The 21,755-nt window shown below is 25.6% G+C and overlaps 1 protein-coding gene, 1 long non-coding RNA gene and 1 other non-coding gene across 15 annotated transcripts in view; 2 read left to right on the plus strand and 1 right to left on the minus strand.

The window, feature by feature from the left end:
• The window catches only part of LOC132926935 (uncharacterized), a 405,462-nt gene that overhangs the window by 346,233 nt on the left and 37,474 nt on the right, over positions 1-21,755 (plus strand). The window lies entirely within an intron of this gene.
• LOC132923845 (uncharacterized) lies at positions 6,495-10,597 on the plus strand. The gene is made up of 7 exons (XM_060987820.1): positions 6,495-6,555; positions 8,016-8,082; positions 8,383-8,466; positions 8,552-8,684; positions 8,760-8,888; positions 8,960-9,104; positions 10,308-10,597. Exons 1-7 carry the CDS (start codon positions 6,495-6,497, stop codon positions 10,595-10,597), a joined length of 909 nt encoding a protein of 302 aa, XP_060843803.1.
• On the minus strand, positions 11,697-11,840 carry LOC132928112 (U4 spliceosomal RNA). Its single transcript, XR_009661986.1, has one exon. It is a non-coding gene; the product is annotated as a U4 spliceosomal RNA (small nuclear RNA).

Below are 21,755 nucleotides of genomic sequence, written 5' to 3' on the forward strand. Positions count from 1 at the left end.
TAATTTAATAATTAATTTATATTTAAATAATTTTTTCTCGGACTTTTTTTCCCCGGACTTTTTTCCTAATATCGTTGAAGTATAAGGCAGAACTATTATATTCTTACGAAAAAATTACGATAGTTATTATTAGTGCAACATACAAATATGAAACAATTGCAGATGTATTAAAACGACATTAGATAATGTAGATAATAATTAAAACGTTTGATTGAACATTTGAAATAGCTTATAGCAGGGGGTGGCTAACTTTAATAGACTTGTGATCGACCTCCGACTACTCCGAGTTTTTTTGGTTGTCATGAATGTCATGAATATTTATTAACATTACTTTTATTTAGAATATTAATTATTTATATTAACTTTTCATTTTATAGTTGTACAAAACACATATTTTAATATCTCTTATTACAAATTATTACTTGTAAATTATTATTATTTAGTAAAATATAATGCGATTTTATGCTTTGTACTATAAAAAGGCCGTTAATGGACATTAATACTATAGGTATATTATATTGTACCTACATGGGGGTAGCTCTATGTTATTATATGATATCGTTTTTCAAAGCTATTTATTATTATATATATATCGATTTTGTTGTAATTTTTATATTCTAGGGTTAAACAAAGATAATAAGAATTTACAAAAAAAAAGTATTTGTTTTTGAAAACAATTGATGAAACGTCAAAAGGTAGTCGCGATCGACTCGAACTCATGACGCGATCGACTTGTTGGCCACATATAAATTTATATTTATTTAATTTATATTTATATAAATAGTAATAATATATGCATAGTGCATATATTCAATTACCACTTATGTTACTGACGTGTGTAAAGTATTATATAATGTTAAATTATATTACAAAAATGTATACATTGTTTAACGTTGCACTACTGCTGACGTATGTGATGTTGAAAAGCTCAATTTGTAAATAATGGCAATATGCAATTTGAATGTATGAATAATGAATATGTAAGTTAATCGGTTAAAAATAGACAAATTTAACTTGTGGAAATTGGTTCTTTTACCTAATATCCTCATCATGTCCAAAATTGACACATGGAATTTATAAGTTTCTGAAACCCAAGTTGTGACTGAAATAAAGAGGAGCTAATTCACTCTTGTACTAATTTAAATTTCGATTAAAAAACAAATCTTTATCTGGAACAAATGTTCAGAGGAGAGGGGTTAAAACCAAATTATATGAATTTAAATAGTTATAAAAATTAATGTACCTAGATATAGTAGGTATTATACTATTACCTTAATCAAAGATTTTCCTTTATGTCGTATTAGGTATCAATATGAGATATTTTATGTAATTACTTAGGTACATTATAATAATATGAAGTTCAGTGGAAAAGAACAGTATTACGGTATGCACCCATACAACCCGTATGGGTGCGCACCGCGACGACGATTACTAATCGCGGTCAAAATGTAAAAATGTATATACGTACTAGTTGTGGTCAACAAACAAAAAGGTTACCATTTGATTGTGGTCACTCAATTGATGATCTCAGTAAAATCCAATTGCGCAAATCGTTTATTTTTTGATAGACCAAAAGTGTAAATACGTTCTACACTTTTGTATCTCAGTATAGTGAGATAAAAGTGCAAAAATAAAATATCCAAAATAAATAAATATTTCTTAAATAAATAGTTTTTTCAATATATATATTTTAAAAACGACAGTGATCGACTTCAGTTAGTATTACAATTATCGTATCGTATGTTTATCGTAATTAATTACGGTGAAGGTTGATAATTATTTAAAATAACAATAAAAATATACATACTATACAGTATAAAATTATATCGAATGGCAATTGATAGCTCTAAAGTCAACTCCAATATAAAAACTTGGAATTTGTACATAGAACGAAAAATTCCAAATTATTCTACTTAAAAATGATGGGCTACAAATTTAAAATTACATTTTTTTAGTTTCACACATTTAAATTATATTAATTACTACTAATATTTCATTTAAATTTTAAATTGCTTATCACTGTGAACCTTAGTCTTTTCTGTGACCGCAACTTAGATATTATTATTACCTACAATTTCAGAAACCGAAACTTTTATATTACCTACCTACTATTGGTGTGACCGTAACTAGTATGCAGCCGAACACGACGTGATTGTGGTCTGCCAATTATTCGTTAACAATCAATCACCTGCATATGACGTGTATACTGTATATGAGTATATGTATTTAAATTAATATACAATTTATAAAATACGCAAACAGTCAACAGAATTCGCGTATTTGCACGATTACCGGATAATAAAATAATACAATATAATTTTCGAAACAATATAAACATATTTAGGTTGAATTATGTTTACTTTAAAGTTTCAAAATTCAGTTGAATTAAGAATAAATTTGTTTTGGTGGAGAGGGGGTGATCCCCCCAAAACCTCTTTACAAATACTACTAATCACATATTCGTAGTCATTACCTGTATAAAACGTTAATTAAATGTTCAATGATAATTTAATGTTGTTTTTAATGACGACCAAGAATTTTGATTGAAAACACACCAATGCACTTACCATGAGTTACTGTGTACGACAGGCATGTTAAACTCAAAGTATCAAGTGTGCCAAACATATTGAATTTAGTTAACTATGTGGGCCACACATAAATATTTAACGAAAAAAAAATAGTTTATACAAATATTTCAATATTATTCTTTACGTTTACAAACACAACGGGTACATCTAAATTAAAAATGCCTAAAAGACATTAACATAAACATTTAACAGTTCTCTAAGAAACTAAGATAATACGACATAAATATTTTATCATTATTTTTTATTTGCTCATTAATATATTGGTAGCCACTGTGGAAGGTATTCTTAGTACCAATAATTAGATGGTAGTATGGTACTCTAAAATACAGTATTGGATTAGTGCATTCGAAAAAAAAAGTTTATTAGCAGTTATTTTACGTTAACCCTAAAACAGATAAGTATTAAATATGTAATAATATTACATAATATTGTGTATTATATTATATGGTCATTGATCACCAGTGCGGCGAACGTATTTGTTCCTCTCTGTTCTCGACATAATATTATAGATTAGACTAGATATATAACTCATAGATTTGATTTTTACTATGAAGTCAAAAACGTTTTTATAATAATTATTAATTAGGCAAGCATAATCAGATGAAAAAGTTTAAAAAATAAATGCACGAGTCTCTTTTATATAGTTAAACTAAATAAAAATAATACAATTATCAACTATTATATTTTAATACCTATGTTTTAATGGTTATCCGTATTTTTCCTAAATTCAAGTATCTACAATAGCTAAATATTTAATACGTAATTCCTTCCAAATTTATAGTTACTTTAACTTAATTAACCATTAAAACGTTCCAATAAAGTTTATTTTCATAATTTTATAACAAAATATAAAAGTGAAATTCGAAATTTGAATGTGAAACATATATTCCAATATAACAATTTCTTACTTAATATATACACTAAATTCTAATATATTATAAATCAGTTTTATAATTTATTTGACTAATTTACGAAGTAATAAATATACATATATATGTATATCGTATATGTAAATATAAATTATAAAATTAAATATATTTGTTTATTATATTATTTGTACATGTACCTTTGCGAAATTGTCCGTTTTCGCTCTAACCACTTATAATATATATATATATATATATATATATATATATATATATATGTGTGTGTGTATATAATCTACTGCGCATCCCGTTAGTAAAATCTAAAAACCAAAATTTATTGTTTTTATTAACTTTATCATCATTTTATTTACGAGTTTCCACAGCAACTTAACGTAGGTATATTAGGTATAAACTTTAAGTCTATAAATGTGTAATATTAAGTGAATAGTATAGATTTTATCATTTTTTTTTTTGGTTTTTCACATCAAACTAACATATTATACAGAGTGATTATATAAGTTTATATCATAAAAGATTATACAGAGTGATTAAATACGTTTTATTTAAAATATTTTAATTTGTACTTTATTTTCCCCCGAAACTTTTTTCCTACTACTACTTTTTTCTTAATTTGTTGAAACGTGAACATTTACAAAAAAAAAAAATCTAATTAATTTCTATCTTTTATTTTTTAAATGTAATTACTTAATTAATTAGTAATCATGACTAACGTTGAATACTGTAAAATTGTTATGTGTACCTTACTAACTTAACATTTTTAAAAATTTATTACCGATAACAGTATGTTAACGACGAAAATAATAGAGTTGCGTTTTTGTTTATCACGACATTTGCAGGACTCTCATTTTATAATCATAGTATATTATATTATTATACATTTATGGGCAAGACCCCGTTCGCCCAAAAATGACCCTTCGCTTTTTGCCCACGTCTCTTTTCGCCCAAATATTTTAAAACTACTTTCCCTTTTCGCCCAAGAATATTATATAGCACTTTCTGACCAAATTTTTATAATACACACTTTGGGAATACTTACTTTAAATTATTTATATCTAACATAATAATAAATTTGTTAAATTTAAATTATTTATTTGTGTTAATTAGTTTTATAAAGCCATTTAGCATTACCCAGAGAGTACCACGAGGAGGCGGCTTCTATTACTCTCCAAAAATGTATTGTGTTTTTGTACAGTTTTTGTACATTAATATAATTTTTATACAATACAACAGTAAGTTTTTATCAAAAGTATAAATCGTCAAAATGTTGATAGTATAATATTAAATAGAATAGTTAAATGACATTGATTCAATAAAATCATACCAATTAATTGTTCCTGCTTTATATTTTTGTATTTTTTCGCTGTCGATCTATAATTTTTTTATCTTTGGGACACCTTTGTAAATGTAAACTATTTAATTTAATGTAGACTTCAGTTTGAATCTTATTAATAACACTTAACCAGGTACTTATTGGTGGAGAAATATGATTAAAACTTTTGTTAAAAAAAGGATGAAAAGATTCACACGCGTTTGTTGTTCTTATTAATTCCGAAGTATTAGATGCCCAAATACTCGGTGGAAATAAACTATCTTCAGAGATGTAAGTATCGGTTAAATAGTAACAGTAATTTGTTAATTTGTCATTTACTGGACAGTCAGGTAGTAGGTCTTCAACGAAACAATTTGATACTTCATCAGGGTTTAAAAATACTTAACCAAATGTGTACCGTATCCATTTACCAATTTCTGAAGATTCGTCTTATTTAATACTATATTAACATAATTTTGACTTTTTATACTTTCGATAAAAACTTCCTTATATTTTTGGAGAGTAAGAGAAGCCGCCTCCTCGTGGTATCCTCTGGGTATAAATAGCTTTAAAAAACTAATTAACACAAATAAATAATTTAAATATGACAAATTTATTATTATGTTGGATACTAAGATAGTTATATATAAATAATTTAAAGTAAGTGTTTCTCAAAGTGTGTATTATGAAAATTTGGTCGGAAAGTGCTATATAATATTCTTGGGCGAAAAGGAAAAGTAGTTTTAAAATATTTGGGTGAAAAGCGAAGGGTCATTTTTGGGCGAAAAGAATACCGCCCATACATTTATACTAGCTGCAGAATTACCCAGTTTCGTTCGTGTGTGGTTTTTACTTTCTCAAAATGAGATTCTTAAATCAACACGCATTGTTATGTTTTAAAGAAAAAAAAATTATTTTACAATTCATATAATTATTGAGCTAGTCGGTGTTGTACGCCTCGGAACAATATTCATATCTAGTCTACACGTCAATAAAATACACAAACAAGAAAAAGATAAGGTTGCGGGTAGCTGGAAACCTTTTTGGGCCGCCGTGCCGAACCATATTCCCGGTTATCGGTCGACTGCAGTTGTTATTAATATATGAATATAGATATACAAATTATACGTAAAAATTTATTTACACCGATTTCCACCTTTTAAAATTATACATTTTGAAAATCAGGTGATATGGTGACACTCAGGAAAGCATTTGAAACAACTCTGTGAAAAAAAAATTGGAAAAAAGTTAAATTGCGTCTTCACAAAATGGGAACATAAGAATGGCCTGTTCTTTTATATATATTATAAGGGTATAAGAATATCAAATATACGTTAAAGTCTCCCACTGCAACATTCCTGCTAATGCCGTGGTGGGACGATCCGGTGTCGACCCGTTTAGTAATCACAGTCCTTAGTCAATAGTCATCACTTATCAGTTATCGCTGACAACGCATTGCAGTCGGTCTTGGAATCATTCGAGCGAGCGTTCCCTACAACTCATTGCGTTGTTCATTTATTTTACGATAAATTTAAAGGTATGTTAAATTTTTTTTTTTTATATCTAATTTAATTGTATTGTCTTTCATTTTTTAAATAACCGCCGATGTATGAGGAATGACTATCCAAAGTATTAAAAAATAATAATTAATTTTGTTATATTTTATTACCTATAGGCTATATAGTTACAAAAATGCAAAAACACATCTATATGGAGGATCTATATTATAAGGAAGGCTCGGAGCCTTTTGATTTACGTTTAAGTTATCTAAGTGAGTGTCTATTATTAAATATTTATGTGCTTATAGGTATTAATATCGATTGTATATCAGAGGATATCAAACCTGTTTGTTATGTTTCCGTCTTATAATAATCCAACAACATATACCAAATTTTCGTTATGCAAATCCAATTCAGTTTTGTTAGCCTTATCATTAGAGTAAATTTACCAATTTTTTTTTTTATTATTATTAAAATTAACGCCAACGGGATTTTTACAATTTAGTTGGTACATAATATATTTATATATTATAACTAAATACAAAATATGAATATAATAAGTTATTAGGGCTCGGAAGTTGATGCATTTTTTTTTTTTTTGGAACTTTTTAGAGGATGCTCTCCTGGCCTCAAATATGTTTCATTAGCATGAGAATCTAAACTACTAATTTTTATTTTGCATTTTTTTTTTAATTTTTTGATGTTTATTACTTTTTAAGTAATTTTTTGACATTTTTAGTCATTTTTACTGATTTCACATTAGTTAACTTCTTATCATAGTGCCGATAACTTACATAGAACTTTGAAATTACCACGGACCTATACGATTTTATCTCACCAAATACAGTCGTCGTTGTCGTGTTAATATACCTAAATTTTATTATTTTTTGTAATATTTTCGAAATGCCGAACATTTTTTTATTTAATTTTTAAGGATATTGTTAGTAATTTGTACGTCATATTTTGAGTAATTTGTAAGCTTTGATAAATGTATATAGAATTTTATAGTAAAATAGAGTACAATTTAAAACAAAATATATTTTTATTATATTAAAAAAATTAATTTTTTTAGGTCATTTTTTAATGTTTTTAAGGTCATCAACTTCCGAGCCCTATTGGCTATTAATAACATTAATAACAGTTTTTTTCACTTAAGGCTAAACTTGATTAAGAGTAAGAGTTGTATATTTGAATCGTTTAATAGATGCAAAATGTGTGCCTCCATACTAAAGGTATACTCATTTTTAAATTTCAATATCAATAAAACTCTACGTTATGCCCTAGTTAATATTCTTATCCAAGTTTGGCCCAATAATAGGCCAATCCGCTATAATATTAAAGCTAACAACATAAAACTAGTAATGATAAACGCAAAAACGCGATGTATGTTCATCTCGTATGTGGCTGTATTCAACTCAATCTAAAATTATTTTTACATACGTAATCTTCAATATTAACTTTTTTACAAAGAATTATATGCATATACAGAATTTATTACCGATCTATTAGGTAGTACTATATAATGCTTCATCTGAAACCAATAATGAAATTAGGTAGGGTATAAGTAATTGAAATAGTTCTTAGTTCTTACATAGGAATTTTGTTTCGTGATTATTATTTAATAGTTTAATACAATAGTATAAAATAGAAGACATTTTATTTATTAAATATGTGGGTATTATATACAATTATAAATACAATCGATTTGTTTTAATTTGGTATGTCTTTATAGGAAGGCTTAATAAAGTAAATAAACCCCTTGCATATTATGAACAAGTACCAGTCATCTCTAGTACTATGTAAGTACAATTTAATGTTAAATTTTGTATTTTATATTATGAACTGCATATAAAATTTTTAATTTTTTAAGTTCAATGAATGAAACTTCTATTGATCTAATAGAAGGTCCTTCTAATAATTTAAGGCCTAGAAAGCTTAATGGACCAACCAATTAAGTCTTTTACTTAAAAAAAAAAATTATTATACTGCACCTTACACAATTAGCTAAATAATAAAATAATGATAAATACTTATAAAATATTGTATTTAAAAATTTTATATTACAAATATTTGTAAATATATTTATTTATTACTTTTAGTTCATTTGTTAATACTACTGTCAATTTAATTCCGAGTACATCTTACCAGCCTAATTTTCAACGTGGTTTACACCGGTCAAAAAGGTATATTTTGAACTCAATATGAAAGTGTATAATTTTATAATGAAATTAATATACTTTTTATTTATTTTTATATGATTAACTTTAGATTAAGACGTAGTAATCCTCCTGAATATATATCAGCACCAGCAGTATTAATTAAAAATATTTGGAATGATTATGGTTTTCAAAGGTCAATGACTTCTAGTAAAAAAAAAAAAGAGACTGCTGAAGATATAAATGTAAGTCATATATTGATAGTTAAAAATATTTTTTTAAATAAATATTCTTTAAAATTATACAATAAATATTTACATTTATCAAATTGGCAACAGAGACGAATTGAAGAAGCTGAATACAAAAATGCCTTAGCTCAAGCAAACAGTGTTATGAATATTAAAGTCTATTGGCGACAAATGGGCACGTATAGGTTTCCTCTTAGAATGGTAAGACATTTTTTTTATTAACTGTCATTAATATTTATTTATTTGCTTTTATTATAATGTATAACAATTAGTTTCAGTCATTGTCAAGTGTTTACAAACATATTGCAAAATTAGAAGGTATAGATCCTTCACATGTTCGTTTGTATCGAAACCAAAGGATTCTTTCACCAAAAGATACACTAGATTCAATAAATTATAAGATAACTGATGCCATTGGTAATATTATAATTTTTAATTTAATGTTTATTTATGTGTCTCTGTTAATCTAACAATAGTTAAATATTAAAAGGATGCCAGTTCGTTATACAAAAGTACAATATAATAAATATAATGATCACAATAATCCATTTTACACTGTTATTTTTTTAAATTAGAGTGAATTGACACTTATTGTACAATTTAAAAGCAATATTTTAAGTATTTTGAATCTTATATAGACATTTTAAGTATGTAGTGAGTTATGATAATTTTATAATAATACGTTTATACTATGTTGTACGTTTGTAAGACGAAGACATCACGCACTTTTACAAAACAATATAAAATACCATTATAGTTAATCCATGTTTTTTTAATATCATAAAAAATATGAAAGTGATCATTTCTATAATATTTTTTTTTTAACCAAATAACAATTTTAAATTCAAATAGACCTCGGGCAGAACTATAACTATAAAATAACTCTAAAATCAAAATAGTGATTAATAAACGACAAACGTAATTATTTAAATTAAAGGTATTCACCAAAGAGATGTAGCCAATCTACTGTAGACAAATTTCCCAACTTTCCAAGCAGCAAAGTATTTAGATATAGTATTCCAGGGTGTTATCTTGAGAAAATTGTGCTGATTTATTAATAGTATACTTATAAGTACCTATAAGTGTAATCCCAAACCAGGTTAAACTAGGTTGTTAATTTTTATAAGAATATTATCTAGAATTTTGATGGTTTTTTTCCCCAATTTATGACTAAACAGTGGACATTCAAGACAACTTAAAGATTTTAATTTTCCTAAAAATAATAATAGTGAAGACTTGATTAGTCCATTAAAATGTAAGATACTACTAAACATTACTTTATACAGTGACAATACGAATCCAAACTTTTATAAACTATCATTATTATTATTATTTTTATTATTATTTTGATAATAGCTTTAAACTATTTTTCTATTAATTAAGCCACTATGAATATTTTTATTATACATAGTTAGTATTTAATCAAATTAATTTGTACCTAAATAATCTAAAAAATATTGTTTAGTTTATACCACAGATATATCATTATCACTTTATTCTCTGAAATTATTAATGTAAAGATTAGATAAAAAAATTTTTAAAAATAATAGTAGTTTACATTTTTAGTTTTTATTTTCATTTTTTAATAAATTGTAATAATTGTCTTACTTTAATTTTTAGAAGGTGATATAACATTTTTGGAAATCCCCAAGTGTACAACCTATACTACATTAGCTAAAGAAGAATTGGTGACGTATAAAATAATACGACAGACCAGGAGTCCAATCATTCTAGAAATGAGAAAAACGGATAAAATGTCAATCTTGTATATTAAACTGAAAGAATTGTTAGGAATTGAATTAGAATCATTTAAATTGAAGCTGAATGGAGATAAAGTTAAGTACAGTGATACAATGAAAAGCTTAGGTCTTGAAGGAAAAGAATATATTTTACTTTATCAAAAAAAATGAGCATAAGAATTACATTCGTTATAAAATTATGTTTTATTTTTTATAATTGTTTATACTTAATTATCATTAATAGTTTTACTTTTTTATGTTTTTTTCTATAATATAATGAATTGATATTCCTAACCAAAGGTTTTTATATGTATATGCTCCTATTGTTCTTGTCTGATAATTTTTATATGAACATCAAAATATTTACGTTAATGAGAAAGTATTTATTGGTATGTACCAGGCGTGCCCAACCCACGGCCCGCAAAGGTGTTCCAACCGGCCCGTGACCATTTTATAAAAATTAGAAATTTGTATAGGTGTAAAAAAAAATTATTATTTATAAAAAAATATATTTTATTAAGTTTTTATGAATACAAATTATTTTACAATTTTTAATTTTTATATAAAAAAAATGCATTGGATTTTAGAATATTAATAGAAATAAATTAGTGTAATAGATGCTACCTATAATTTAATAATTTAAGTATATAGATTTTAGAATATTAATAAAAAAAAATTAGTGTGAAATTTGGGCTTGTTAACAAAGAAGTTCTAAGATTCCCTAAAAATATAAATTTAAGCATTTATTTCTACACTTAGTTAGCGAAATACCTAAATATCCTCTTCAGAAAAATAAAAAAATATGATAAATATTTACCTTCACAATTGACGTATTTGTTTTGATGTTTACTTTCATAATGTCTTTTATTATTAAATTCTTTAAATACCGCCACAGTTTCGTAGCATATCAAACACATAGCTTTATTTTGATACTCGATAAAAAAATAACTTAGACTCCAATTATCATTAAAAACACGGCATTCGGTATCAATTTTGCGATTTTTATTTTGAGACATCTTAATGTGAACCTACAATTTCTAATGACGAAAACAAACTAACAACTATAGCGTGGAAATATTGAGAACTTTAAATACATACGATTTGAGTCATAAATTCGATAAGTGAACAAAGATAATATTATATCGGATATAATATATCCAATAAAATGTACAATAGATATACTTATGACTAGTCTATATTTTATCGAAATGAACGAAAAAAAAAACCGTGAAGCATATACGGCCCGCAGTATAAATATAAATTTTGAATGTGGCCAGCAAGTTGAAAAAGGTTGGGCACGCCTGGTATGTAGAATGTATATAATGCGTACCATAATATCTTATTTTTTTTCAACTAGCAATAATCGCACCTCGGATGAACCTCGTTGGTTACGATATCACCACTGCGCAAAGCTAAATTAAAAACAAAAATGTAATGTTTATTTATAGGTATGCAAAAAAATTAGTTAAATATCGCTATATTTAATTGTACATTTATTTTATAATATATGTTAATAGTTAAAAGATACAATACTTGTATTTAACAAAAGTACAGCAAAAAAAAAAACAAAAAAAAAATACATGAGGTAATTATTGGCCCTTTTTATCTAAATAATAATTATCATAAATTCATCCTACAATATGCTTTTTACCCTAAAAATAGTCTTATTTAAATTCGAAGATACTATAAGTATTCCACACATATTTTTTGAAAAAAAATAGATACTGAGTCTTAATCAGTCTATAAATTTCTAACTAATTTTGTACAAAGATAAGATTTTGAAGTATATAGAATATAGATGAAAATAAATAATTGAAAACTTTTTTTCTAAATATCTACAGAGAAATTATTTATTTTTTTGTAAACTATTCTATTATACTGGTGTTAAATTGTAGGTTTTAGCAGTTGTTATATAGTTAATAAACTTTATTTTATTTTAAAAAGTTAATTCAGAGTGAATGGTAAGTAGTATATCCTGTTAAAATTAGGCAAACCCAATAAATATATTAGTAACTGATAATGTACTTAAATTCTTTTAAGTTTATTTAAATATTAACAAGTAATATTTTTTCAAATCAACCTGTGCAATACAATGAATACAATATCCAGTAAAATAATAATAATGTAAATGTATTAATTGAATATTTTCTAATGATAAAATTTATTCTACACAAACAAAAAATGTACAAATAATGAATCATCTATTTAAAAATTATAAAGTTTTGTTTAGATAGTTCAATAAGAGATACTTGTCTTATCTGCATTTGGATTTCAAATAGTTTTGTAAAGCAGTTTTCTTTCTTGTAAGTACTTGGGTAATTTTGCTTTTAAGCATATTTTAATATAATCAAAACAATAACCACATACCTAAGTTGTTTTGTACATTTATAGCCGTAGTTCAGTTTTATCCAGAACATAAAAAATTGATGTACCTAACCAAAGGTGTACATAATATTATTATATATAAAATGTTCCTATTGTTCCTGCCTGATAATATCAAAATATATACATTTATGAGAAAGTTTTTATTGGCATGTGCAATGTGCATGGTGTAGTTTTACACAGATACGGATGTAAGGGGGGCTATGGGGGCTGAAGCCCCTCCTTTAGACTTTAGGTACCTACTTAATATATTTCAAAACTTAAACTTAATACCAATAATACCTATACTTTTATTGCCTTGAAGTAATTTTTTTAATTTAGCCATCCCTCCCTTATTTAATTTATAGATCCGTGTCTGGTTTTACATACCCTTAATTATAAGAATTCGTTAACCATCTCAACTTGATCACCCCAATTACAACGCTCCCAATAAAAAAAAAAATATGTAGACGTCTATACAAGTTTCTCCAGCACGGTTTATGTCGTTTATGACCTGTAAAAATAAATGATAACTAAAGCCGGTTACACCGATATTGAAAAAAAAAAGAATTAAACGCATACAAAAAATGTATAAAATATAAATATAAATATATATAATAAAATTAATAAGTTAGAACTTAATTTTGCAAATATAATAATTAATAGCTAACTTTTATAGACTTGTGAATTGTGATCGATCTCTGAGTTGTTTTAAGTTGTTTGTCATGACTAAACAAAGAAATTAATATTAATAATAACGTTTAATTTTACAGTTCTACAAAACACATATTTTAATATAACTTGTTACATATTATTATTATTTGCTAAGATGTTTATTTAATGTGATGATTGTACTTTGTAGTTTGTACTATAAAGACCATTAATAGACATTAATACGGGATATCTATCAGATTACGCACAATGTACTCATTGTACCTACATAATTAGCTACTCAATCTCACTGTGTTAATTGTTATTAAACTAATTTTTATATTCACGGGTTAAAGAAAGATGGACAAATTTCCAAAAAGAAATTTATTTGTTTTTTAAAGTTTATAAATAAACAAAAGAAAGTCGTGTTCAACTGGACCTCGTGATGCTATCGACTTCAAATTTAGCTTATTAACTTGAAAAAAAAATTAATTAATTAAAAAAGTAACATCATTGGAATTTACAATTGTCCATTATTTTAGCTTGTAGTTAGAATTATAAGAAATCAGTAACGTATCTCTACATATTATGCATATATTCACTTACCACATTATAGGTACTTATATATGTTACTGGCGTGTGTTAAATATTATATAATGAAGCTATTACAAAAATGTAAATAGGTATTGTAAAGTGTTGCACTACTGCTGACGTACTTATGTGATGTTGAAAAGCTCAATTTGTATGTAATGGCAATATGTAATTTGATTTTTGAATATGTAAATTCATCGCTTAAAAGAATGATAAAATTAACTTTTGTGAGGTGGTATTTTTTTACAAATCCCCTCATCATATTCAAGTTACAACGTACAAATTGTAAGTCAATGAACTTAATTTGTAAATTATTGTAAATTGATTTATAAAATTTATAAGTTTCTCAGACCAAAGGTGTGACTGAAATAAACTTAATGGAGGGTCTAATTAACTCTAGTATACTGATTTTAATTACTGGAAAAAAACTAAAATTTAAAAAAAATGGTCCATAGAAATTAACATATGAGTATATTGTTATAAAAAATATGGAATATTGAAAATTATACAAAATATGCATGTAATGTAAGGATACCAGTAGATTATTTTTACTTAACTGAATAATGTAGGCAGGTATTTGTGTAAAAAATATGATATTTTACTGCAAGTCAAAATTAAAATTATTATTTTAAAATGCAATTACATTTACAAAATTGTTTAAGTAAAAAAAAAATGTTTAAACGAGGTAAACAAGATTAAATTACTAAAACTACCAATACTTTTACGGCCGTTTTTATAGCTCTTATACTACTAGTGTTTCAGTGATGGTTGTCTGAATTATCAATATTATTGTTTAATTTTTAAACTCGTATTAATTATTATACCTACTGACCTACTGTAGATGTATAGTATAATATAAAGCATAAGGATACTCGTATTTACAATTTACATCAATGATCTCTCATTAAATTTTGGTTCTCGTATTTAAATTGTATTATTATATATTGTTTCATAAATAATATATCAAGACGGGTAAATAAACTAAACAAACTTTCGTTTTCGAAAATAAAAACAATAAATGTCGAAATTTACCTAATCTATTGTGCATAAATCTAATAATCAATGAGTCTGTAAATGAGTACCTACAATATTTATAGCATTATTATTTGTATATATATTTATTTATTAGCATTAATTAAAGTCAAACTCCATAAAAACGACCAGCATTCTGATGTCCAAAACGAAAAACATGATATCAAGATCTCAATAACGACAACATTTTTTTTCCATATACGCCACTCACAAGATATCCTTAAGGATAATTTTCAACAATTTTTATTTAAAACTCTTTTTTTATTCAATAGTATTTTTAATTAAATTTATAATATTTAATAACACCTTTTGTATCAAATTTTTATTCAACTATTATTTTTGAAAGATTGAGCATTTTTTAAAGTTTTCAAAATAAATTGAATTTCAACATTTTCAAATGCTATTAATATATATAGTAAATTCCTGTTATAACGAATACCAAAACAACGAAAAATCCCGTTATAACGAAAGTCATAGAAGTTCCCTGCTGAAAAACAGGACTTATAAAAAGCTTATTCGAATTTTCGTTACAACGAAATTTGTTATAACAAAAAAAAAATTCGGTCCCCCTGGATTTCGTTGTAGCGGGATTTTATTGTATTTTTTTTAATTCTATAGAATATATTGAAAAAAAATGTGTTTGCCATTTAAAATAAAAAGCTAATACTCTTAAGTTCTATAATACGTAAAATAATGGGTATGGTAGCTATTTTGAAAAGCATTCTTAGGTATAAATTTGTATGGTCTATTCAATCATAAATATATAGTGATATATATATATATATAGGTATTATATAATGCAATATAATAATATGTTTGTACTATTTTATGATATAATCATTAATTATTATAAATGGATAGCTAAAACTAGCATTCGTGAAGGTTATAAATGCAATAATGCGGCTTCCATCGATACTATATTTATTTATAGATATTATACAATATACATGATCACATACGATACACACACACACACTAACACATATTACATATATATGAAACGTATAAAAAGTTATAATTATTTATTAAAATATAATATTCATATAATTCATGAGCATGCGCAGGTCTTCTTGGCAGGGGAGGCAAGACTCCAATCCCATCTACCCGATTTTGTCTAGGTAAAACCTTAATGTGAAGCAATGATAATTTAAATAAATTCTCACACAAAATCAAGTATATGGTTCTATTAAACTATATGGTGTTGTTCTATAGGGTTAAGAGTTAGATTAAACATAAAATTACCAAAAGAGTTTTCAATACCTAAGTCCTTTTTAATAATAATATCTTTATCAATCAAGAATACATAATAATAAATAATTAGAAATACATATTAAAAACAATTAATAAATAAGAAAACATAATTTGAATAACTATTAAAATAAGTAATAAGTTTTATTAAAGTTCAATACAAGTACGTCGTTTAGTGGTAGGGTCTGATGTTTTAAAAATTCATATTACTTCTTCATACATTTTAAACGTGTATTTTGTTGTGTTTTAATAATATTATTTAATATTTACTATTTTCAAATAGCATAGGTACCAATATACCAATATTGAATATTTGAACATATTATTATTTAAATATTATCAAAAATTGGTAGGTATTATATTGTATAATATAAGATCTTGGGGAAGCGGAAAATCTCGCAGGGGAGGCGGCACCCTCCCCCGTGCGCATGCTTATATGCATATCATAACTGTAATATATTTTAGTATGTCAACCTTTTATACCCACTACCTTACAATATATTTGTAAATAAATCATACAAAATTTAAGATAATTCCACATTGAATAATACTCGATATAAATTAACGCAAATGTATATGAGTAGAAATATTTTTTAATAACTTTACAGCCCTAAAAAAAGTGTATTAATTGTTATAACTGGTATTATTTTACGTATTTCTGTAGTTGTGTAAATAAACAATGAAATTTCATCTATTTTTATAAGTAACGTTTCCATTATCCAAAAGAATTTATCTATATCATTTAAGAGTTTGGTTCTATGCCAAACGAATTTTCATGATTATATTTTATATATGTGCAACAATTAAACGTTAAAATGTGATTCTACAGACCTAAAACCTATTAAATTACTTGTAATATATTTATACATATATGTACATTTAAAGAAATATATAATACATCCATCATTATATTATTTTTCTAAAAATGTCAAAATTCATTGAAAACCGTATAATCCATAAATTACTGGACCTCCGGAAAGGTAAACAAAAACATATTAATATTAATGTAAAAATAATAAAAAAAAAAGATGAATTTTAGTGTAAAGGAACCGGAACAACAAAAAATTGTTATATGATTTGATTAAACTATTGTTATTTTTCTGAAGACTGAATTTGAATTAATTTATTAATCACAATAACGTCATACAAAATAATATTTTAAAAAGCGAAACTAAAAATCTAAAAATCTGTTAGAATGTTATCACTGATTATTGTTAACAATTATTATGATTGCTGGTAGACTTACAATACTCATTTTTACAACATTAAAAAGATAATAAGCTATTTAAAAAAAAAAAAAATAACTTATATGACCTTTGAAATTCAAATTTTTACAATATTGCATATGTACCTGTAAAATAATTATTTATCCTCTCATACTCGTAGTCTTGTATTTCATAATAATTCAAAAACGAATAACTATTTAATAAGATTTAATAATCACCACATTTTTGTAAATAATTTTTGTGCATATAATAACTTTCAAAGTTTCAAAATAATTAAAATTGTGATAGGCATATTATAGCATATTAACATGATAACTGCATAGTAACTTGAAACTTTTAATTTATATTTTATACACACAATTATTAGTGGCGGCTCGTGGATGCTGATGGTAGGGGTGCGACTTCAAATATAATACCCCTAGTCATAGATATAAAAAATTGTCAAATTAATTATAATGAAAACAATAAAATGAAATAATATATATTATTATGTCATAGACGACGTTACCAGTCGTCAAAAACGCGTATATAAGACCGCAATTGAAATTACACGCATGCATAATGCACAATGTCAGTAATGTCATCATGACACGAATATCATTTATAAATCTTCGTTTATTGTTTATTATAAATTATAATATAGATAATAATATATCATTAAATTATTAATATTTTTAAAATAATAAAAACGTTTAAAAATAATAATCAATATCAAAAGCGATTAGCAAACGACAACGACGAGCGTACACTGTTAATTTTAAAAATAAATTACCCATTATAATAATACACTAATATTTTACTGTATGAACGACGCTGCCGGTCGTCCAGACCCCCCCAATCAGATCCCAGCTTAACGCTTAAACGCCTTAAACGGCTTAAACGTATCCGCACGCACACGATTGCAGTAACATCGGTTACAATGTAGGTATTCGGAAAATTACTTTTGGACGACGCTGCCAGTCGTCCAAACACACTGCTCGTTTCACGTTAGTCCAAACCATGAGCCACCACTGTATTGTTTTAAAAACTGTAATATTGTAATAATTGTAATAGGTAATTCGACCATAGTTAAGTTAATTAATAAATACACAAATATGTTCAATAAGTCTGAACATAGGCGAAACTAGATACTTTTATTAGGGCAGGCCAAATGATGAAAAATATAAAAAAAAATTCTATTGACAATTTTTTATAGCAATTTTGTTTTATGTATATATATATATTATATATAATGAATATTTCTTTACAATTTAAATATTTAATAATAAATAAAAATTTTAATAATTAATACATTTATTAAAGATATACACAAATTATAATTTATTTATTTTTTATTTTTTACTATTTAAATTATTATTATTAAAATGTCTATGGTTATATAATGTTAAAAAAAATACATATTATATATAAATGTTTTTTAATGAAAGATTATATTTCTGTATAGGTAGTTTTAAAATTATTCCTAATTGTTTTCGTTTAAATTTGGTAATTTCCACACTTGTCCTGTATCATGTGTCGATTATAAAATAAAAATGACGAAAATATTGAATTTTTTAATGAAATTATATGAACAGAAAAGCGATAAAATTGATAAACTATAACTATCGATAAGAAATAAGAAACTCAAGAAACGATTATGATCGTTTTTTTTATATCTAAAAAACAAATCACTGACGAAAATAATATTGAACAAAATTAATTATTATCCGAGTTGTCACACACGGTCTTTTTGACAGGTTTATGACTTTAAAAATACATGTAAATTCAACAAACAATAGATAATTGTTTTAAATAGCATTAAATGATAGCTTGACTTCTTGGATAATGAAAGTATTAAAGTACACGAAATAATGTAAATTACTTACAATGAGTAATTTGAAAAATTATAAATGCTCGGTATTTTAAACAGCGATGCGACTAACGGGGGTTAATATTACTTAATAATAAATAAATTATTTGGTGATGTATTAATATTTAATGTGTATAATAATAATATGGTATTATATTTTAAATAATAATTAAAATATTTGACTATTCTCTATCTATAAAAAAAATATTCTAATTAATAATTACCTCTCCATAATTTTGTAATGTTAAACGCAAGAATCTTGTGAACAACCGCTGTTGCCGGTCAATGATAAAAATATGAATTTATAGTAAAAGAAATAATATGAAAATATTTAAGTACGTATAATTGACAATTATTTTCTACGGATATATCACCATTCACCACGCCATGTCTAAATTAAACAATAACTAATAAAACCGATTATTCGAGTACATAGAATAGACTATACGACTCCATATTTCCATAATTAATGTTAAAAATAAATGTTATTATTATGTTCATATTGTGTAGTATATTGTACAATTTTTTAATTTAAGAAATTATATCAAGTCCACGTATTCGTATACTTATAATAGGTACGAGTGGTATAATAATCGTGTAGTAGGTACCTACGAAACATTTAAACGAAAAATTTCATATGCAAAAAATAAAGTTTTTAATTTTAAATAAATATACTATTAGTCGTTTAAAAAAATATCACTTTATTATGATATGTTATAATCCTCATTTGTACCTATATAAATATAGTATATACTATATGATATTATAGTATTATACAAAACGTACAAATGTATACGTTTACATGTATACATATATATTATTTATTATAATGCCTAAATAATTATTAAAATATATAATATATACAAATTTTTAGTCAGTATTAGGTCAGGCCATGGCCTGACCGGCCTGACCCGTAGTTTCGCCTATGAGTCTGAACCATCAAATATAATATCAATATTTTTTCAATAACTATTTTAAAATTAAAAATATAATTTATTGTAGTTTACAGGAAATTTTAAATATTTTAAGATATACATGTCAAAAACAAAGTGCAGTCTAAAATATCATTATTATCTTATGTAAATACTTTCCATATAATTTTGTAGAAAAACTACTTGAGGATTAATGACGATCATAGACATTATTTATGCTAAATTTACTGTATTTAAAGCCACATAGTTGCATTTAGGCTCAAATGAAGGTAATGTTGGAGATATTTTTGTAATTTCGTATATATAGATACAAACATTTGTTGATATGGATGTTGCGGACACTACATGATCAACTAGTTCATCATTAAACCAACAATTAGAATTCATTGATAAAAATGCTGAAATCATATTATTTTATCGAGAAGAAATTGCTAAAAAAAATAAAAATCGTTCAATCTAAAAATTTGTCTGTTATCAATAAAAAAACTCGTGTGTGTGTTACCAGTACGCGCGCGGGAAGTTAAACTTCTTTTGAACGGTACTCACTGAGTGAGTAGAAAAGAAAGTAAGGCATGGATAGAATGGGGTAATGAGGATAATAAAGAAAGAAAAGAAACAATGTAAATTATATTTTTTATATTTTTTTTATTCTAATGATTGATTATCATTTTGCTCAATTGGTATAGTAGTTATGATTGGCATATGATAACTAAAATAGGAAACGTACATTTGCGACTGAACATTATCGATATATCGCGTAAAAATTGCATCGATTGTTGTGCCTGATTTAGTAGTCGATATTGTTGGATCATTATTCAATTGCAAACTGAATTTGTCTCGCAATAAAGTTACGAGAGGTGCTGAATCAGAAGATGCAAAATTAACATTGAAATGTGTGTGCTACGATATGACGTAACCGAACGACCGTCGACCGAACGGATTGGCGAACAACGACGACCGAACGGATTGGCGAACAACGACGACGACGAATTGGCACACCTAGTTCGAACTCGAGATTATTATTTCGGTAATATTAATTATATTGTAAATTATAATCATTAGGTAAAATAAAAATACCTACTATTTTTACTAAATCCAGTCGTACGTAGTACGTACAAAAATCGAAGTAACCATTAAAATTTAAAATAGGAACTACTTATTACTTAATAACAATGGCTAAAAGCACACTGGATACGTGTATTTAGCCACCACGGGAACGCGGGCCGCCGCCGCCACCGCCACTTCAACCCACCCACCAATCGAAAAACCGGCTCGCCGCACGACCTGGACCTTTAATCGCAAGTCGCAACTGCGCGTGTATGGTATTGTTATTTATTATTATCATCGTCGTCGTCGAAACCGCATCAGCTGTCACCGTCCAACATTATAATTTATAATACGTAATATTATTATTATTATGTGATATTATGTATATGACG

Source organism: Rhopalosiphum padi, chromosome 3 (assembly GCF_020882245.1).
Source record: "Rhopalosiphum padi isolate XX-2018 chromosome 3, ASM2088224v1, whole genome shotgun sequence".
NCBI classification, from domain to species: Eukaryota; Metazoa; Arthropoda; class Insecta; order Hemiptera; family Aphididae; genus Rhopalosiphum; species Rhopalosiphum padi.

Coding starts and splice junctions, on each gene's coding strand:
- LOC132923845 (XM_060987820.1), top strand. CDS start 6,495: ATGGAGGATCTATATTATAAGGAAGGCTCGGAGCCTTTTGATTTACGT. Junction 8,889..8,959: donor ATAGGTTTCCTCTTAGAATG/GTAAGACATTTT, acceptor TATAACAATTAG/TTTCAGTCATTGTCAAGTGT. Junction 9,105..10,307: donor TAAGATAACTGATGCCATTG/GTAATATTATAA, acceptor TTTAATTTTTAG/AAGGTGATATAACATTTTTG.